Source organism: Heloderma suspectum, chromosome 2 (genome assembly GCF_057233095.1).
Source record: "Heloderma suspectum isolate Gila_16-S chromosome 2, 16-S_ref, whole genome shotgun sequence".
Taxonomy (NCBI): domain Eukaryota; kingdom Metazoa; phylum Chordata; class Lepidosauria; order Squamata; family Helodermatidae; genus Heloderma; species Heloderma suspectum.
Window position 1 is genome coordinate 372,201,065 of NC_139459.1, and position 17,829 is coordinate 372,218,893.

The window sequence follows — 17,829 nt, forward strand, 5'->3', positions numbered from 1 at the left end:
AGGCGTTGGAGGACAGAGCTGTATTCGCCTCATGGCCTGCCATGTCCGCCTCATGGCCTGCCCTGCGCCCCCTTAGCTAGGCTGCTGCCCTTAGGTGGGGTGGGGCAGCCAGCACCGAAGTAAGTTTCCACTGCCAGTCTGGTCAGCCTCTCGACATGGAAAGGGCCAAAATGTCCTTCGCCTCAGGCCGTTTTGGGCCAGCCCTGCTGACAGCCAGCTATGATTCCAAGCCGGCCTTCCTTGGTTCCCCAGATAGCTGTGTCCCTTCCCCAGGCCCTGCTACCTTTCCCTCAACCCCCAATTGCTCCCAAAACGATTACATCCAAAGCTGCCACAGTCTCTCGGTCCACTTTGCCTTAGGATGACTCCTCGAAGGGGCAGCAGCTCCATGAAAATAATTCAATGTGGGTCACATGTTTATATAGGAACTTCTTAATCCCAGGCGTGGCCAGAGACATTTTGCTGCCTGAGGTGAAAGAGCAGGTGGCGCCACTGCCATTGTATTATGACGCCTGAGGCATGCAATCCCACAAGGGTCTCTCCCTGGCAGTAAAAATGAAAGGAAATAACGGGGGTGGTGGTGGGGGGATATGATAGCACTTTTCAAGTCCCTAAAGGGTTGTCACGCAGAAGAGAACCGCAACCTGTTTTCTATCATGCAGGACTGTAGGACACAAAGTAACGGGCTTAAGTTACAGGAAGGAAGATTTCGACTGAACATCAGGAAAAACTTCCTAAGGGTCAGAGCAGTCGGACCACAGAACTACCTGCCTAGGGAGGTGCTGGTCTCTCCGTCCCTGGAGGTATTCAAGCAGAGACTGGACAGCCATCACTCAGGGATGCTTCAAAATAGATTCCTGCACTGAGCGGGGGTTGGACTCAGTGGCCTAAATGGCCACTTCCAAAGTTATGATTCTATGATAAGAATACTCCTGTTGTCGCTTATTCATGATATTTTGCTAGTTTTACCTTTTTGGTTAAGTGGCGTCAAGAACTGTAACAATGGTTGAAGTTGCTTAGTGAAACATTTTGAATGCACATAAATTGCAGGATGGCTGCAAAAATAAAGGATAAATAAAAACGGTTTAGTACTGTGAGTGCTGTGTCCAGTTCTGGGCACCACACTTTAAGAAGGATGCAGACAAGCTGGAGAGGGTCCAGAGGAGGGCAGCCAAGAGGATCAGGGGACTGGAAACAAAGCCCTATGAAGGGAGACTGAAAGAACTGGGCAGGTTTAGCCTTGAGAAGAGAAGACTGAGGGGAGATAGGATAGCGCTCTTCAAGTACTTGAAAGGTTGTCGCAGAGAGGAAGGCCAGGATCTCTTCTCGATCGTCCCAGAGTGCAGGACACAGAATAATGGGCTCAAGTTACAGGAAGCCAGATTCTGACTGAACATCATGAAAAATGTCCTGGCTGTTAGAGCAATACATGGAACCAATGACCCAGGGAGGTGGTGGGCTCTCCCACACTGGAGGCGTTCAAGATGAAGCTGGACAGCCATCTGTCAGGGGTGCTTTGACTTGGATTCCTGCACTGAGCAGGGGGTTGGACTCTATGGTCTTATAGGCTCCTTCCAACCCTGCTATTCTATGATTCTATGGTTTACAGTTTTGTCTTTCAAAAGCCTGCAGACCAGATAAACTGCCCCCCTCCTTTTTGGCAGCTCCCCCAGATCTTTTAGGCTGGCTACGGGCCTGCCTCCCAAACAGTGCCAAGAGAGAATATCCCTCTTGCATGGCACATGTCAAGAAGGAAAGCAAGGAGCAAAGCACAGAGCATATTCTCTCTCGCTCCAGAGTCCCCTGCAAAGATCTGCTGCCAGAATCCCTTGGAATAAAACCGTTCTCTCTGGCTCTTGTGCCAGGGTGAGGGAGGAAGGTGAAGGCCACCTTTGGTTCCTCAGGACTGGGGTCCATCTCAGGGTTAAAGTGATAGAGTATTGAGTCCCAGAAAGGCTCCCAGCTGTGCATTGCAACACCCACTTCCTGTCCCCCATCCAGCAGGAAAGGAGCCTGGCATTTCTCACTTGTGGCATCAGCCGCTCCCTCCCTCCCACCCCACTAGTTCCTTCCAAGGGATCTGGTGAAGGGCCACGTATATTGGGATGCAGGGGAGCCCCAGGGACAGGACGGAGTGGATTGGGATGTGCCCAGATGAAGATGCTTAGGACGTTGTTCAGGAGGGGAAAGGCAGGGAGAGAACTGAGGGGTGCGGAAGAGAAATCCTCCCTCCACTTCACCCCCCCAAGACCAGTGCCAGTGATGTGAGGAGGGGGTCATGGGAAGAGAGGCAAAGAGTGTTGTGCCTGTGTGGTGGAGACGGAACAAGACACTCGTTAGGGTTGGTGCAGGAGAAAGAACGCCCCTCTTCTCCATCTCCTTTGCCTCTCAGTCGTAATGTTCATCTGTCTTCCTCACAGGGAGAAGCCCCAGTCGCTAGCCAGAGTGACCCCATGTTACTCGTCAAGCATCTCTCTGCTTGGTGGGTATAATAGTTGCAGACAGAAGGGCTGGTGGCGTCTACTAGATGTGCTGCCCCACCACCGCCTCCAAGAAACTGACAGCAGAGGAAAGAGATCCTTTGAGTCCAGTTGGAGGCTGAGCTGGAGCACAGATCGGAGATGGAAGAGCAAAAGTCAGCCGGTCCTGAAGCTGGAAGAGGAGGGCCTGATGCCACTGAGGATGGGAGCAGTGGGGCATTCTGGGAAAGAACAGTGCAGAAGAACCTGGGCAAGGACATTGGCAGCTTGGACGTGCAGCGCCAGCACTTCAGGGGGCTCTGCTACCAGGAGGCCGAGGGGCCCCGAGGGGTTTGCAGCCGGCTCCACGACCTTTGCTGTCAGTGGCTCCAGCCAGGGAGGCACACGAAGAACCAAATCCTGGACCTGGTGATCCTGGAGCAGTTCCTGACTGTCCTGCCCCCGGAGGTACAGAGCTGGGTGAGAGAGTGTGGGGCGGAGACCAGTGCCCAGGCAGTGGCCCTGGCAGAAGGTTTCCTCCTGAGCCAGGCGGAGGACAAGAAGCAGGCAGCGGAGCAGGTGAGAGCGTTTCTTCTTGCTAATGTGAAGGGGCGGAAAATGCATATGGCTACTGGCTGCCCTGTTATATTCTAGAAATCATCCAAAGGGGGAGGTCCCAGCTCTCTGCGCTGGGGGTTCCAAATGCAGGGCGGGGCCTTCCTTGCGGTCTCAGAAGACCCTTGGAAGCGGCTGTGAATGTTGTGCAAGGGAGCAGATCCTGCTGCCAGGACCAGAGGCACCATCCTGCCCTCCCAGCAGCAGACAGCTAGCAGTTGCGCCCACCTCAATTGCTCTGCTAGTAATGGAAGTCCCGGAGAAGCAGGAGACATCTGGGAAATTCTGGCTGGAGCAGTTTCTCCCCCTCTCCTGCCTTACTCATTTATTATTAAATGAAATATATCCTAAACTGCCCTTCATCCAAATGGATTCCAGGGTGGTGTTCTACAAGGCATAAATAATGTTAATACGAAATACAATACTATATAAACAACAAAAACAAAATGTTGTTGGCCTACAGTTCCCATCACCCCTCCTCAGTGGTGATGCTGGCCAGGGCTGATGGGAATTGAAGTTCAACCACAACTGGAGTTCCCCACCCTTGCGTTAGGACTTTAAAGGTAAGAACCAGCATCTTCAGTTGGGCTGGGGTGTGAATGGCCAGCCAGCATAATTCCATCAGAACTGATGCTTTTGAGTCATCTTCAAGGGCAGCCCCATGTATAGTGCGTTACAAGAATCCAACCAGAAGGTTACCAGACCATGGCTCGCCATAGCCAGCCTATCCCAGGAAAGCTAGAGCTAGAACAAGCTAAAGCTGGGCAAAAGGGACCCTGTGTCTTCTTTTCTGGCTGGTTTGTACTAGGAAGGGATCTGATGTGCCCTGTTCTAGTCCTAATGGCTGATTACAGTTAAACTGTGCTGAAGGTATGGCTGCTAGTCGATGGTGGGAGTTGGAAGGCAGAATAAGTTTAGAAGGAGACCCGAGTTCAGAGAGATTAGCAACCTTGCCCTCAGCCTGCACCATTTCTTTCCTAATCCCTTTCCTGGCCTGGGACTTTCTGTCCTCTTTCAGGTGATGGGAGCCTTCGGCAAAGGGGCTGCTGAGCTCCCTGAGGCAGAGAAGGCTCGATTGGACACCAGACAGAAGACACAGTTCAGGCAGATCGTGCAGGAGGCTGACGGAGGTGCCGCCTCACTGGGTAAGGGCTAACAGGGTCTCCATTCAATTCCAATTTGGCCTCCCTCTCTTGAGTGTGCCTGAAATTAAGCCTGCATGCAACAGCTAAGCAAAAGCAATAGCTCTGTAGGGCATTTCAAGGTTAATTGCCCTTAACGCGTACCCTGGATTTTAGGAAAGCTGATTTTAATAAACTCAGAACAATGATCAGTAAGGTCCCATGGCAAGCAACGCTAACAAGAAAAGGAGTCCAAGATGGGTGGGAGCTTTTAAAAAAGGAAATTCTCAAGGCACAATTACAAACAATTCCAACAAGAAAAAAAGGTGGAAGACAACAGAAGAAGCCAATGTGGCTTCACAAAAAGCTTAGGGATGACCTGAAAACAAAAAAGGACACATATAGGAAGTGGAAAGAAGGCCAAGTAACAAAGGAAGAGTACAGGCAGGTAGCACAGAATTGCAGGGATGGTGTCAGGAAGGCTAAAGCTGAGAACGAGCTGAGGTTAGCGAGGGATGCTAAAAACAACAAAAAGGCTTTCTTCAGCTACGTGCATAGTAAAAGGCAGAGGAAAGAAATGGTGGTTCAGCTATTAAATAAGGATGGCAAAACGATAACAGATGACAAAGAAAAGGCAGAGGTGCTCAATTCCTACTTTGGCTCAGTCTTCTCCCAAAAGAGGGTCTATGACCCCCCTGGCAAAGGCAAACTACAGGCTGAAGGGGCAGGATTGCAGCTTGAGATCGACAGGCATATGGTCAAGGAACACCTCATTACTTTGAATGAGTTCAAATCTCCAGGGCCAGATGAACTGCATCCTAGAGTAATAAAGGAACTGGCAGAAGAACTCTCAGAACCACTGTCTATTCTCTTTGAGAAATCATGGAGGACGGGGGAAGTGCCAGATGACTGGAGGAGGGCTAATATTGTCCCTATCTTCAAAAAGAGTAAAAAGGAGGAATCTGGGAACTACAGACCAGTCAGTCTGACATCAATCCCAGGGAAAATTCTGGAGCAGATGATCAAGCAATCCATCTGGAAGCACCTTGAAAACAAAGCAGTGATTACTAGAAGCCAACATGGATTTGTCAAAACCAAGTCCTGCCAGACGAATCTGATCTCATTTTTTGATCAAGTCACCTCCCTTGTAGACCGTGGGAATGCTGTAGACATCATATACCTCGACTTCAGCAAAGCTCTCGACAAAGTGCCCCATGATCTCCTGAGGAGCAAACTAGCTCAAAGTGGGCTAGATGAAACAACGATCTGGTGGATCCACAGTTGGCTACAGAATCGGACTCAAAGAGTGCTTCTCAATGGGACCTTCTCAAACTGGGGAGAGGTAACGAGTGGGGTACCGCAGGGCTCAGTGCTGGGCCCAGTGCTCTTCAACATTTTCATTAATGACTTGGAGGTGGAGGTGCAGGGAATGCTGATCACATTTGCAGATGACACAAAATTAGGCGGGATAGCTAATACTTTGGAAGACAGAAACAACATTAAAAGTGATCTGGATAGACTGGAGTGCTGGGCAGAAAACAACAGAATGACATTTAATAGGGATAAATGTCAAGTTCTGCACCTAGGAAAAAGAAACCAAATGCACAGTTACCAGATGGGGGATACGTGGCTCAACAACACTACAAGCGAGAAGGATCTTGGAATTGTTGTCGATCGCAAGCTGAATATGAGCCAACAATGTGATGTGGCTGCAAAAAAGGCCAATGCTATTTTGGGCTGCATTCATAGAAGCATAGCTTCCAAATCCCGGGAAGTACTAGTTCCCCTCTACTCAGCACTGGTTAGGCCTCATCTGGAGTACTGTGTCCAGTTCTGGGCACCACACCTTAAGAAGGATGCAGACAAACTGGAGAGGGTCCAGAGGAGGGCCACAAAGATGATCAGGGGACTGGAAACAAAGTCCTATGAGGAGAGACTGAAAGAACTGGGCATGTTTAGCCTTGAGAAGGGAAGACTGAAGGGAGATATGATAGTGCTGTTCAAGTACTTGAAAGGTTGTCACAGAGAAGAAGGCCAGGATCTCTTCTTGATCATCCCAGAGTGCAAGACACGGAATAATGGGCTCAAGGTACAGGAAGCCAGATTCTGGCTGAACATCAGGAAAAACGTCCTGACTGTTAGAGCAATACGACAGTGGAACCAATGACCTAGGGAGGTGGTGGGCTCTCCCACACTGGAGGCGTTCAAGACGAGGCTGGACAGCTATCTGTCAGGGATGCTCTGACCTGGATTCCTGCATTGAGCAGGGGGTTGGACTCGATGGCCTTGTAGGCCCCTTCCAACCCTGCTATTCTATGATTCTGTGAAATACCCCCCTGCCTCCAATCTAATCAGAGATAACAGCAAAAGAGGCCTGATAGGGGCCCATATAATCCATATTATACCTTACTGAAATAAGGAAGTTGCTTAACATGTTTGAAATATAATTGTACAATACTGATTATAAATTTTTAATTTTGTTTGAATATACTCTGTCTTTTAAAAAATATAAATTAAGGTGTAGTCCTATGCATGTTTAGACAGAGTTAAGTCCTACAACTCCCAGCATGCCCTAGCCTGCCATGCTTGCTGTGGAATGCTGGGAGTTGTAGGGCTTTTTTCTGTCTAAACATGCATAGGATTGCATCCTTAAAAAAAAAAAAAAAAAAGCTTCCTGGTGACAGGTTAATTTCAATCCAGGAATGGGAATGCCAGCTGTTTGCCAAGGATAATGTATCTACCCACCTCCTCTGTCTCCTGCACAGGTGGGGAAATGACCATGGGGCTTTGTTCAGTGCCTTCTCCTATAGGACTGGAAGGGACTGCTGTACAGCCAGATCAGGTAGGAAAAGTGTATTTGGAGCAGAGCCAGGTGGAGTGGGGGCACTGTAGATCTCCTGGGACTGAAAGGAAAAGAACCAAAGAAGAGCCCCGCTGGATCAGACCAAAGGCCCATCTCATCCAGCATCCTGTTTGCTCTCCAGTAACTGACACTCACTTGCATGCTGCGTCTAATCCTGAAAGTATAGATTCCAGCCAACATGATTAGTAACCATTGGTAGCTTTGTCCTCCATGAATTTATCTATCACCTTTTTGTGACAAGGTAAAAGCAATAACTGGAAAACATCCAGGGCAAACCAACAACCAAGAGAGACCAGGTTGTTGGAAAATGTTTTATTCCAGTCTCTGGAAAATGAACTGGTCATGGAAAAAACATTTGTTTTCCAGCATTCTGAGATGTGGTCTCTCCTTGTTGCTAGCTCCATTTTAATACCATGACTGCTGATGGATGTCATCACTAGAGATGTAACATTTCTGGAAATTTTGAGGCTATGGAAAAAAATTGGGGGTTTCCCCACTTTTTTTTCGGGGGACGACACAGAAATGTGGGGGGAAATGGAAAAATAAGCAGTACTTATTTTTTAGGGCTCTTTACAGATCTAAAGTCACTTTGCTGCTTTAAGACAGCCATCCCCAACTTGGTGCCCTCCAGATATGTTGGACTTCAGCTCTCATCAGCCACAGGCAGCATGGCCAATGGTCAGGAATGCTGGGCACTGTAGTCCAAAACATCCAGAGGGCTTGGTGTTGGGGAGCAACACCAGAGGGTGTTGGGGAGGGCTGCTTTAGGAACATAAAACAGGCTTTCTATTCCTACAGTTATTTTATGTATAACTTAGTTTGCTCATAAAATTGTCATTATATTTTAAAACTTTTAAAAGTAAACTCAGTTAGCAGATTTGTAATTATTGTCTGAATAGATTAGAACTACAGTAAATGACTGCTACAGCATCAGAAACACAGGACTGTGTTTAGAGATGACCTGAAAACAAAAAAGCACAGATATAGGAAGTGGAAGGAAAGACAAGCTACAAAGGAAGAGTACAGGCAGGTAGCACAGAATTGCAGGGATGGCGTCAGGAATGCTAAAGTTGAGAACGAGCTGAGGTTAGCAAGGGATGCTAAAAGCAACAAAAAGGCTTTCTTCAGCTATGGGCATAGTAAAAACAGAGGAAAGAAATGGTGGTTCAGCTATTAAATAAGCATGGCAAAATGATAACAGATGACAAACAAAAGGCAGAGGTGCTCAATTCCTACTTTGGCTCAGTCTTCTCCCAAAACAGGATCTATGACCCCCCTGGCAAAGGTAAAGTACAAGCTGAAGGGGCAGGATTGCAGCTTGAGATCAGTAGGCATATGGTCAAGGAACACCTCATTACTTTGAATGAGTTCAAATCTCCAGGGCCAGATGAACTGCACTCTAGAGTAATAAAGGAACTGGCAGAAGAACTCTCAGAACCGCTGTCTATTCTCTTTGAGAAATCATGGAGGACGGGGGAAGTGCCAGATGACTGGAGGAGGGCTAACGTTGTCCCTATCTTCAAAAAGGGTAAAAAGGAGGAACTTGGGAACCTGGGAACTACAGACCAGTCAGTCTGACATCAATCCCTGGGAACATTCTGGAGCAGACGATAATGCAATCAGTCTGTAAGCACTTTGAAAGCAATGCAGTGATTACTCAAAGCCAACATGGATTTGTCAAAAACAAGTCCTGCCAGACAAATCTGATCTCATTTTTTGATCAAGTAACCTCCCTTGTAGACCGTGGGAATGCTGTAGACATCATATACCTCGACTTCAGCAAAGCTTTCGACAAAGTGCCCCATGATATCCTGATGAGCAAACTAGCTCAAAGTGGGCTAGATGAAACAACGATCTGGTGGATCCACAGTTGGCTACAGAATCGGACTCAAAGAGTGCTTCTCAATGGGACCTTCTCAAACTGGGGAGAGGTAACGAGTGGGGTACCGCAGGGCTCAGTCCTGGGCCCAGTGCTCTTCAACATTTTTATTAATGACTTGGAGGAGGAAGTTCAGGGAATGCTGATCAAATTTGCAGATAACACAAGACAGAAACCAAATTCAAAGTGATCTTGATAGACTGGAGTGCTGGGCTGAAAATAACAGAATGAAGTTTAATAGGGAGAATGCCAAGTTCTACACCTAGGAAAAAGAAACCAAATGCACAGTTACAAGATGGGGGATACGTGGCTCAACAACAGTACAAGCGAGAAGGATCTTGGAATTGTTGTCGATCGCAAGCTGAATATGAGCCAACAATGTGATGTGGCTGCAAAAAAAGCAAATGCTATTTTGGGCTGCATTCATAGAAGCATAGCTTCCAAATCCTGGGAAGTACTAGTTCCCCTCTACTTAGCACTGGTTAGGCCTCATCTGGAGTACTGTGTCCAGTTCTGGACACCGCACTTTAAGAAGGATGCAGACAAACTGGAGAGGGTTCAGAGGAAGGCAGCAAAGATGATCAGGGGACTGGAAACAAAGCCCTCTGAACTGAGACTGAAAGAACTGGGCATGTTTAGCCTTGAGAAGAGAAGACTGAGGGGAGATAGGATAGCGCTCTTCAAGTACTTGAAAGGTTGTCCCAGAGAGGAAGGCCAGGTTCTCTTCTCGATCATCCCAGAGTGCAGGACACAGAATAATGGGCTCAAGTTACAGGAAGCCAGATTCTGGTTGAACATCAGGAAAAACGTCCTGACTGTTAGAGCAATATGACAGTGGAACCAATGACCTAGGGAGGTGGTGGGCTCTCCCACACTGGAGGCATTCAAGACGAGGCTGGACAGCCATCTGTCAGGGATGCTCTGACTTGGATTCCTGCACTGAGCAGGGGGTTGGACTCGATGGTCTTACAGGCTCCTTCCAACCCTACTATTCTATGATCCTATGACTCTACAGAATAAAACCCAAGTCGTCAAGAATGCACATTTACCGTCAAGAATGCACAATGGTGACTCTACTTACATGCTGGGAAACCGAGCCTAAATGTCTATCACTAAAATATACTTTAGATCAATAATTTTAATAAGGAATGAAAGAAATAACCATGCTGGGAATCTTACAGAGAGGATTAAAAAATATTTTCCCCCATCGCTTCATTATTTCCAGACATTTTACATCTCTAGTCTTTCTATAAAAGTGGTCTTATTACGTGGTTTTTAGAAATAATTTTGGGTGGAGCAAAGGCTGGGTAACAATATATAAAAACTTTATTTTACATTCATATATATATATATATATATATATATCACATAATAATCCAAAGCTGTTCAATTTTCCAGGAAAAAAACAAAAAAACCCCACATTTTTTCTGAATTTTTACATTTTTTCCCAGGCCTTCACATCTCTAGTCACCACAGCTTGGGGCAATGCAACCGTTTAACTAGGTAACTAGGTACTATCATTAGGGATCTCGTTTTGGGCTGGTGGGCACATTTGGAATTTTTAGAAAGTGTTACAGGTGCCATTCCATTGCAGCTGTGTCCACTTCCCTTCAGTCCCTCTGCTGAAGCCTGACAAAAGATGTACTGTCCTGAAAGTATAGATTCCAGCCAACATGATTAGTAACCATTGGTAGCCTGTCCTGAATCATTCATTTCATTTATTATATTTCTATACCAACCCGTAGCCAAAGCTCTCTGGGCGGTTCAGAAAAATTGAAATCCATTAAAATAGATAATATAAGGTATAAAAAACTATTCACGAGAGGACATAAAACAAATAGCACACAGAACAACATATATCTAAAACAATTTAAAACAAATAGAGACAATCCAGGATCTGCCCAAAAAACTTGTTATATGCTGCCAAATGCCTGAGAGAAAAGGGCAGTTTTAATCTGGCGCTGAAAAGATGACAATGTTGGTACCAGGCGGACCTTGTCAGGGAGATCCTTCCATAGATGGGGGGCCACCACTGAGAAGGCCTTCTCCCTTGTTGCCACCCTCCAAGCCTCCCTCGGAGGAGGCTCCCAAAGGAGGGTCTTGGATGCAGAGCATAATGTACAGGTCAGTTCATGCTGGGAGAGGCATTCCATCAGGTATTGTGGTCCCAAGCCATATAGGACTTTAGAGCTCAAAACCAGCACTTTGAATCGGGCTCAAAAATGCAAGTGGGCCAGAATTGGTGTTATATTGTCAGACTGTCTTGTCCCTGTTATCAGTCTGGCCGCCAGATTTTGCATGAGCTACACCTTCTGAACTGTCTTCAAAGGCAGCCCCACGTAGAGCACATTGCAGTAATCTAACTTGGAGGTTACGAGAGCATAGACAACTGAAGCCAGGCTATCCCTGTCCAGATAGGGGCGTAGCTGGGCCACCAACCGAAGCTGGTAGAAGGCACTCTATGCCACTGAAGCTACTTGAGCCTCAAGTGATAAATACGGCTCCAAGAGGACCCCCAAGCTATGGACCTGATCCTTCAAGGGGAATGCAACCCCATTCAGAACAGGTTGAGCACCCTCCATCCGGTCAGGAGAACCACCCACTAACAGCAACTCAGTGTTGTCTGGACTGAGCTTCAGTTTATTAGCCCTCATTCAGTCCATTGTTGGAGCCAGGCACCGATTTAGCCCATCCACAGCCTCACCTGAAGAATACGAAAAGAAGAAATAGAGCTGCATGTCATCAGCATACTGATGACAACACACTCCAAAACTCCGTATGACAACACTCAGCGGTTTCATGTATATGCTGAATAGTGATGGGGGACAAAACCAACCCCTGTAGAACCCCATACTGGAGAATCCATGGGGACGAGCAGTATCCCCCAAGTACCACCTTCTGGAGGTGACCATCGAAGTAGGAGAGAAACCACCGCAGTGCAGTGCTTCCCACTCGCAATTCAGACAATCATCCCAGAAGGATACCGTGGTCGATGGTATCAAAAGTCATTGAGAGATCACGGAGAATCGACAAGGTCACGCTCCCCCTGCCTGTCTCCCAACATAGGTCATCATACAGGGCGACCAAGGCTGTTTCCGTGCCAAAACCCCGCCTGAACCCTGACTGAAATGGCTCTAGATAATCAGTCTCATCCAAGAGTGTCTGGAGCTGGTTGGCAACCACCCACTCAAGAACCTTGCCGAGGAAAGGAACATTTGCCACTGGCCTAAAATTATTAAGATTTTCTGGGTCCAGGGAGGGTTTCTTCAGGAGTGGTCTCACCACTGCCTCTTTGAGGCAGTCCGGGACCACTTCCTCTCACAAAGAGGCAATCACCTCCCTGGCCAAGCAGCTGTTCCTTCCCTGCCAGTTTTTATAAGCCAAGAGGGACAAGGATCCAGTATGGAAGTGGTTGCACGAACCGGTCCAAGCACCTCCTCAACATCCTCAAGCTGTACCTCCTTGAGCTGTACCAACTAAAACTCATCCAAGAAAACTGGACAAGGCTGCACTTTGGACACCTCACCAGATACATCCGCTATAACACTGGAGTTTAAGTCCCAGCGTATGCAAGAGATTTTATCCTGGAAGTGCCTAGCAAATGGGCCAGAATTGGTGTTATATTGTCAGACTGTCTTGTTACAATTACAGCAGGCCTCTGATGGGTCTACAGTGTCCTTAGGGCCAGCATGTAATAGGCCACTGATGACCCTGAAAAGCTCCGCTGGGCAGCATATGGAAGATTGAATAGAGGCAGCAAAATGTTGTTTCTTTGCCATCCTCAATGCCCCTGAGTATACCTTACCACTGGCACACACCAGGGTTCGATTGCACCGACTAAGAGTTCTTCTCCATCTGAACTCAAGCCGTCTCCTATTTTGTTTCATCGCTTTCAGCTCTGGAGTATACCATGGAGCAGTACAAGCTCTACTCAGGAGAGGGTGTTCAGGAGCAATCATGTCAACCACCTCGGTCATTTCTGCATTCCACAGATCAACCAGAGTTTCAACATGAGAGCCAGCCATATCAGCCGGAAACCTCCCCAGAGCCCTCTGGAAACAATCCGGATATATGAGCCCCCCATTCAAGTTTATGGGATGACCCTGGGTTCTAGTATTATGAGAGAGGGTGAAAGCCTTTTCCCTATCCTCTTTCTCCACACCATGGCTAATTTTATTCACCTCTACTTGCTTTTTTTTAAAAAAACTAAACAGCTGTCAAGGGCTCCTTGGAGGTCTCTCTCTGTCTAAACCAGTAGCCAAGTCCAGACACAGACAAAGGAATTCCTTTCAAAGCTTTATTCTTCTTTTACAACTTAACAACTATACCGATTGCAACTAGATCTGAGCAGCACAGTACCTATGCCCTAAGTTGGAACAGTTGGTCCCCGTTTGAAAGGGAATTACTGGCAGACCCCTGAACTTAAGGACTAGGGAGAGTCCCTCCCCTTTTCCCTTGGAGCCTCTGGGCGCAGCCGTTGTTTGCGCGCCAACCTGGCACTTTGCCTCCTTTCCGCGCCCTCCATCTGGCGCCACTCTCTGCGTCTGCATCGCGCATCCACCAAGTCTGCTATCTGTGCTTGGTCACTCCCTGGACTGCTAACTAAACTAAGAATGCTGGTAGGAGGAATCTCCGTCAGCTGTTGGTCCTAGGAAAGAGGAGTGCGCTCCTCTCCCAGGAGCGACTGCTCTTCCTCAGAATCAGAACTACTCTGGGATTCTATGGGCTCAGTGTCCACCCTGACAACAGCTCTAAACCTTGTAACATTTTGTTTTAGGGGAGTTCCTCCACCCCCCTGATTATTTTGGTTCTCCTTTTCTGCACCTTTTCCTCTTCTACAATAACCTTTTTTTGAAGATGGGGATGACCAAACTGTATTCCAAGCTCAGTCACACCATAGATTGTATAGAGGCATTTTAATATTGGCAATTTTATTTTCAGTCCCTATTCTAGTGATCCATGATAGGGAATTTGATTCCACAACTGCTGAGGAACTTTGGATCCTGCAGGAGAACTCACAGCCCCCTCAACTTTACTGTCTTTTGGGATTGCTTATGTTCACTGTTAGGAGAAACCGTTTTCTTCTTCTTTCAGGGGCCTATGACGTTTGAGGAAGTGGCGGTGCATTTCACGGAGGAGGAGTGGGCTTTGCTGGATCCAAGCCAGGGGGCTCTGCACAGGGAAGTGATGGAGGAGAATTACGAAAATCTGGCCTCTCTGGGTAAGGTTCTCTCTGTGCCTAGGCTGATAGATCCTGGAAGCAGAAATTGCTGCTATTGCTTGTTAGTCCTACTGCTTGTTAGTCAAAGCCCTCTGTCACTGGTGAGGTCCTTGGTTTCCTGCTTGAACTCCTAATGGGATTTTTCATTTTCTCCCCAAGCAGGTAAGGAGCCAGCCCTGGTGTCATCACAGCCAACCAATCATGAAGTGGGAAAAGAGATGTTTGGAAATCAAAGGGGGCCAAACAGGCAGAAGGGAAACCAGTCAAAGAATGGGGAAAAGAAATCCTCTCCTTTTCAGGCTGTTGGCATCTATGAATGCCTAATCCCGCAAGACCAGAAAGAAAGGAGAGGGAAAATGTGTCCAGTGTGTGGGAAAATATTCAAAGATAAATCAACATTAAATGGATATTGTAGAACCCACACAGGAGAAAATACCCATGAATGCACAGAGTGTGGGAAAAGCTTCAGTCGGAATCAAAACTTTATTCGACATAAAAGCATCCACGCAGGGGACAAACCATATAAATGCATAGAGTGTGGAAAGAGCTTCAGTGACAGTGGAAGCCTTAATAAACATCAAAGAACCCACACAGGGGAGAAACCATATAAATGTGCAGACTGTGGAAAGAGCTTTAGCCAGAGGTGTAGCCTCACTGCACATCAAAGAACCCACACAGGGGAGAAACCATATAAATGTATGGAATGCGGAAAAAGCTTCAGTATGAGCGGTAGCCTTACTATACATCAAAGAAGCCACACCGGGGATAAACCATATAAATGCATGACATGTGGAAAGAGCTTCAGCAACAACGGAAACCTTAATAAACATCAAAGAACCCACACTGGGGAGAAACCATACAAATGCATACAGTGTGGAAAAAAATTCAGCCAGAGTCAACATCTTACTTACCATCAAAGAACCCACACTGGGGAGAAACCATACAAATGCATAGAGTGTGGGAAAAGCTTCAGTGTAAGTGGTAGCCTTAGTTCACATCAAAGAACCCACACTGGGGAGAAACCATATAAATGCATGGCGTGTGGGAAAAGTTTCAGTCGGTGCCAGCAGCTTACTATACATGAAAGGACCCAGCATGGAGAAACCAGATTAAATGCATGGAGCATGGAAAGAGCTTCAGTGACAGAGGATCACTTTCTAATCATCAAAGCACCCACACCGGAAAGAAACTGTATAAATGTATGGAATGTGGAAAGGAGTTGAAGGGGTGGGCTGAGAGGGGTGCAGCACAGGGGAAATGCCATTTCCTTTCCCCTCAGGATCATTTTGGCACTGAACTCACAGCTTCCCCCCATTGCTGAAAAAATCATAGGGTGGAAAGTGGGCAACTTGTGCGAAAATGTATGGGAAGTATTACATTGATAAAAATGATTTAAACCATAGAAAATAACATTTCTGATTTTTTAGACGCTGAAAAATACTGAGTGGCTACTTCTGTTCTAACCCTTTGGCTGGGTTCATACAACACAACAAGCCAGAGTATGGGTTGAGTGTGGATTGTGGTTGAACCATGGGTTGTTTTGAATTGTGGGTTGTTGTGTTATGTGAGCCCAGCCACACTACACAACCCAACAAACTATGGGTTCTCTCCCTGGTTTGTTCACGGTCAAGAAATCACTGTTTGTTAGCGCGGCTGGGTCGATGCAACACAAAAACCCACCGTTCAGCAACAACCCACACTCAGCCCATACTCTGGCTTGTCATGTTGTGTGAACCAGGTTTTAAGAGTTTAACTCTTAAACTGTGATTCAACACCTAGAAATTGGACCAAATGTTTATTTACCTCTCCTACAGCTAAAATAATAAGAAGCAGTCATATGTCATCTCCTCTTACCTTATCAAAAGGTATCTGACACGATGTTCTTTATCTGCACTCTTATTTGTGATGGCCCCAGAACCATTAGCTGTATTGATTTGAGAAGATCTTAATATTACTGCAGTCTCTGTTCATAATGAAGTAAAAAAGATTAATTGATATACTGATATCTTGACACTTGTCCATCCTAAAACCTGTGTCTTGACACTTGTCTTGACACTTGCCCATCCTAAAACCTTATTGAAGTAACTTGATAACATCATATGTATGTCTGGAATATTTGCAGGCTATAAACTGAGGATAAAACAGAGAATGAGAACAGACAGGGCGGCATAGCAATCCACAATATTAAAATATATTACTATGCAAAGGGTGTTAATTGGCATACAGAATGGATAACAAAGCCATATACCTCTCTATTAAGACATTAAGGAACATGCATAAAAACACATTTATGTGCTTTGTTATGATGGATAGAAATCTAAGACCCTGAGAGCTAAAACAATGAAACAGCAGCTAAATTAGTAAACACATTGAAACATGGGATAAGCTCAGGAGAAGAATTAGCACTGCTAAATCCGTAATTGTGTGAGTGATGCCTAATTTAGCTTTTAATCTTGATATAGGATTATATGAGTTTTTGGAAGAAATATGAGAATTAAGCCGTATTCAGAAACGACACCCACGTGTTCAGTCAACATGGCATCTGTGTGTACAATGCAAATGTCTATAGCAGGAAAACCTTTGCATGTACAGCTGTACATGGAGAGGCGTTTTTGCCACAGATATTTGCGCTGTACGCACTGACGCCAGGCTGGTCAGTGTGGCTTTGCTCACCCATTGATTAAATGCGTGGGTGTTATTTCTGAATAAGCCTTTAGAGATATTGGAGATCTTATCATAAAGAAATGTCTATGATATGCTGAACTAAAAGATACATTGAATGGAACAAATCTTCCATGTATACAATATTTACAAGGTAGGTCCTTCCTTTGCCATGAACTTGCTTGACCTAGCTGGGTGGCTGGCAAATGCTAATGGCCACCGGCCCAGTTGATCCTCATGTCCCCCCACCACACACACACACAGCAGCCCCCGTCCACCTCAGGTCTGCAGAGATTCTGCAGACCTGAAGGTTCTGCTGTTTTGAATTTTGTCACCCGTCACTTTTGGATATACTTTTGCCATCTCAGAAACTCATGGGGTGATCCATGTACTCACATGAGAGTTTGGAACTTCTCTTTAGGGGCTGTTCAGTGTGATGCATCCACAGTTGTGTTTGTTTTGACATGATACCCTTTCCCTTAAGTTTAATAAAACTTTCAGAGCCTGGGTTTCATTGTGTGCTTTGACATTGCGAAGGATAATCCCCCCCCCCCCATGTTCCAGTCACTTCTTCAAGATATGGATTGGACTCTGTCTCAGCAGGGACTAGGGAGAGTTTGCTAAGAGCTGTGCCCAGGCAATTAAACCTGTACACTTGGAGCCAAGGAGAGCTTTTGCTCCATTACAAATTGCCAGGGTGTGACCCTCCCTCCCAGAAGATGTGGGCCTACTAACATCTTTGGACTCAGCAGATGAGTCCCCAAAGCACCTCCATTTCCCAGAAGCCAATACATACAAAATCAGGCAAGAGTCCTTTCAGCCGGCTCCACCAAGGAAAGGGGAGCATCTATAGTACAGGCCTTGCCAGCCAATGAGCCAGTTCAACAATACAGCTGGCTCGTCATGGATTATTTAACTTATGATGAGCTACGGTGTGTGCAAGGCACATGCAGCCGCCATTTTGAATATGCAACCCCTACTAAGGGGTTGCGCCATGTTGTGCAAACCAA

The 17,829-nt window shown here is 46.5% G+C and overlaps 1 protein-coding gene across 1 annotated transcript; it reads left to right on the top strand.

Moving 5' to 3' along the window:
* The first annotated feature begins 176 nt into the window (after window positions 1-176).
* LOC146356110 (uncharacterized) lies at window positions 177-17,657 on the top strand. The gene is given in 7 exon segments (XM_084831589.1): window positions 177-803; window positions 2,421-3,038; window positions 4,093-4,219; window positions 6,961-7,037; window positions 14,032-14,158; window positions 14,321-15,259; window positions 15,262-17,657. Coding segments are annotated over 6 exon segments (1,905 nt in total). The 5' UTR covers window positions 177-803; window positions 2,421-2,621; the 3' UTR covers window positions 15,480-17,657.
* Window positions 17,658-17,829: the final 172 nt, after the last annotated feature.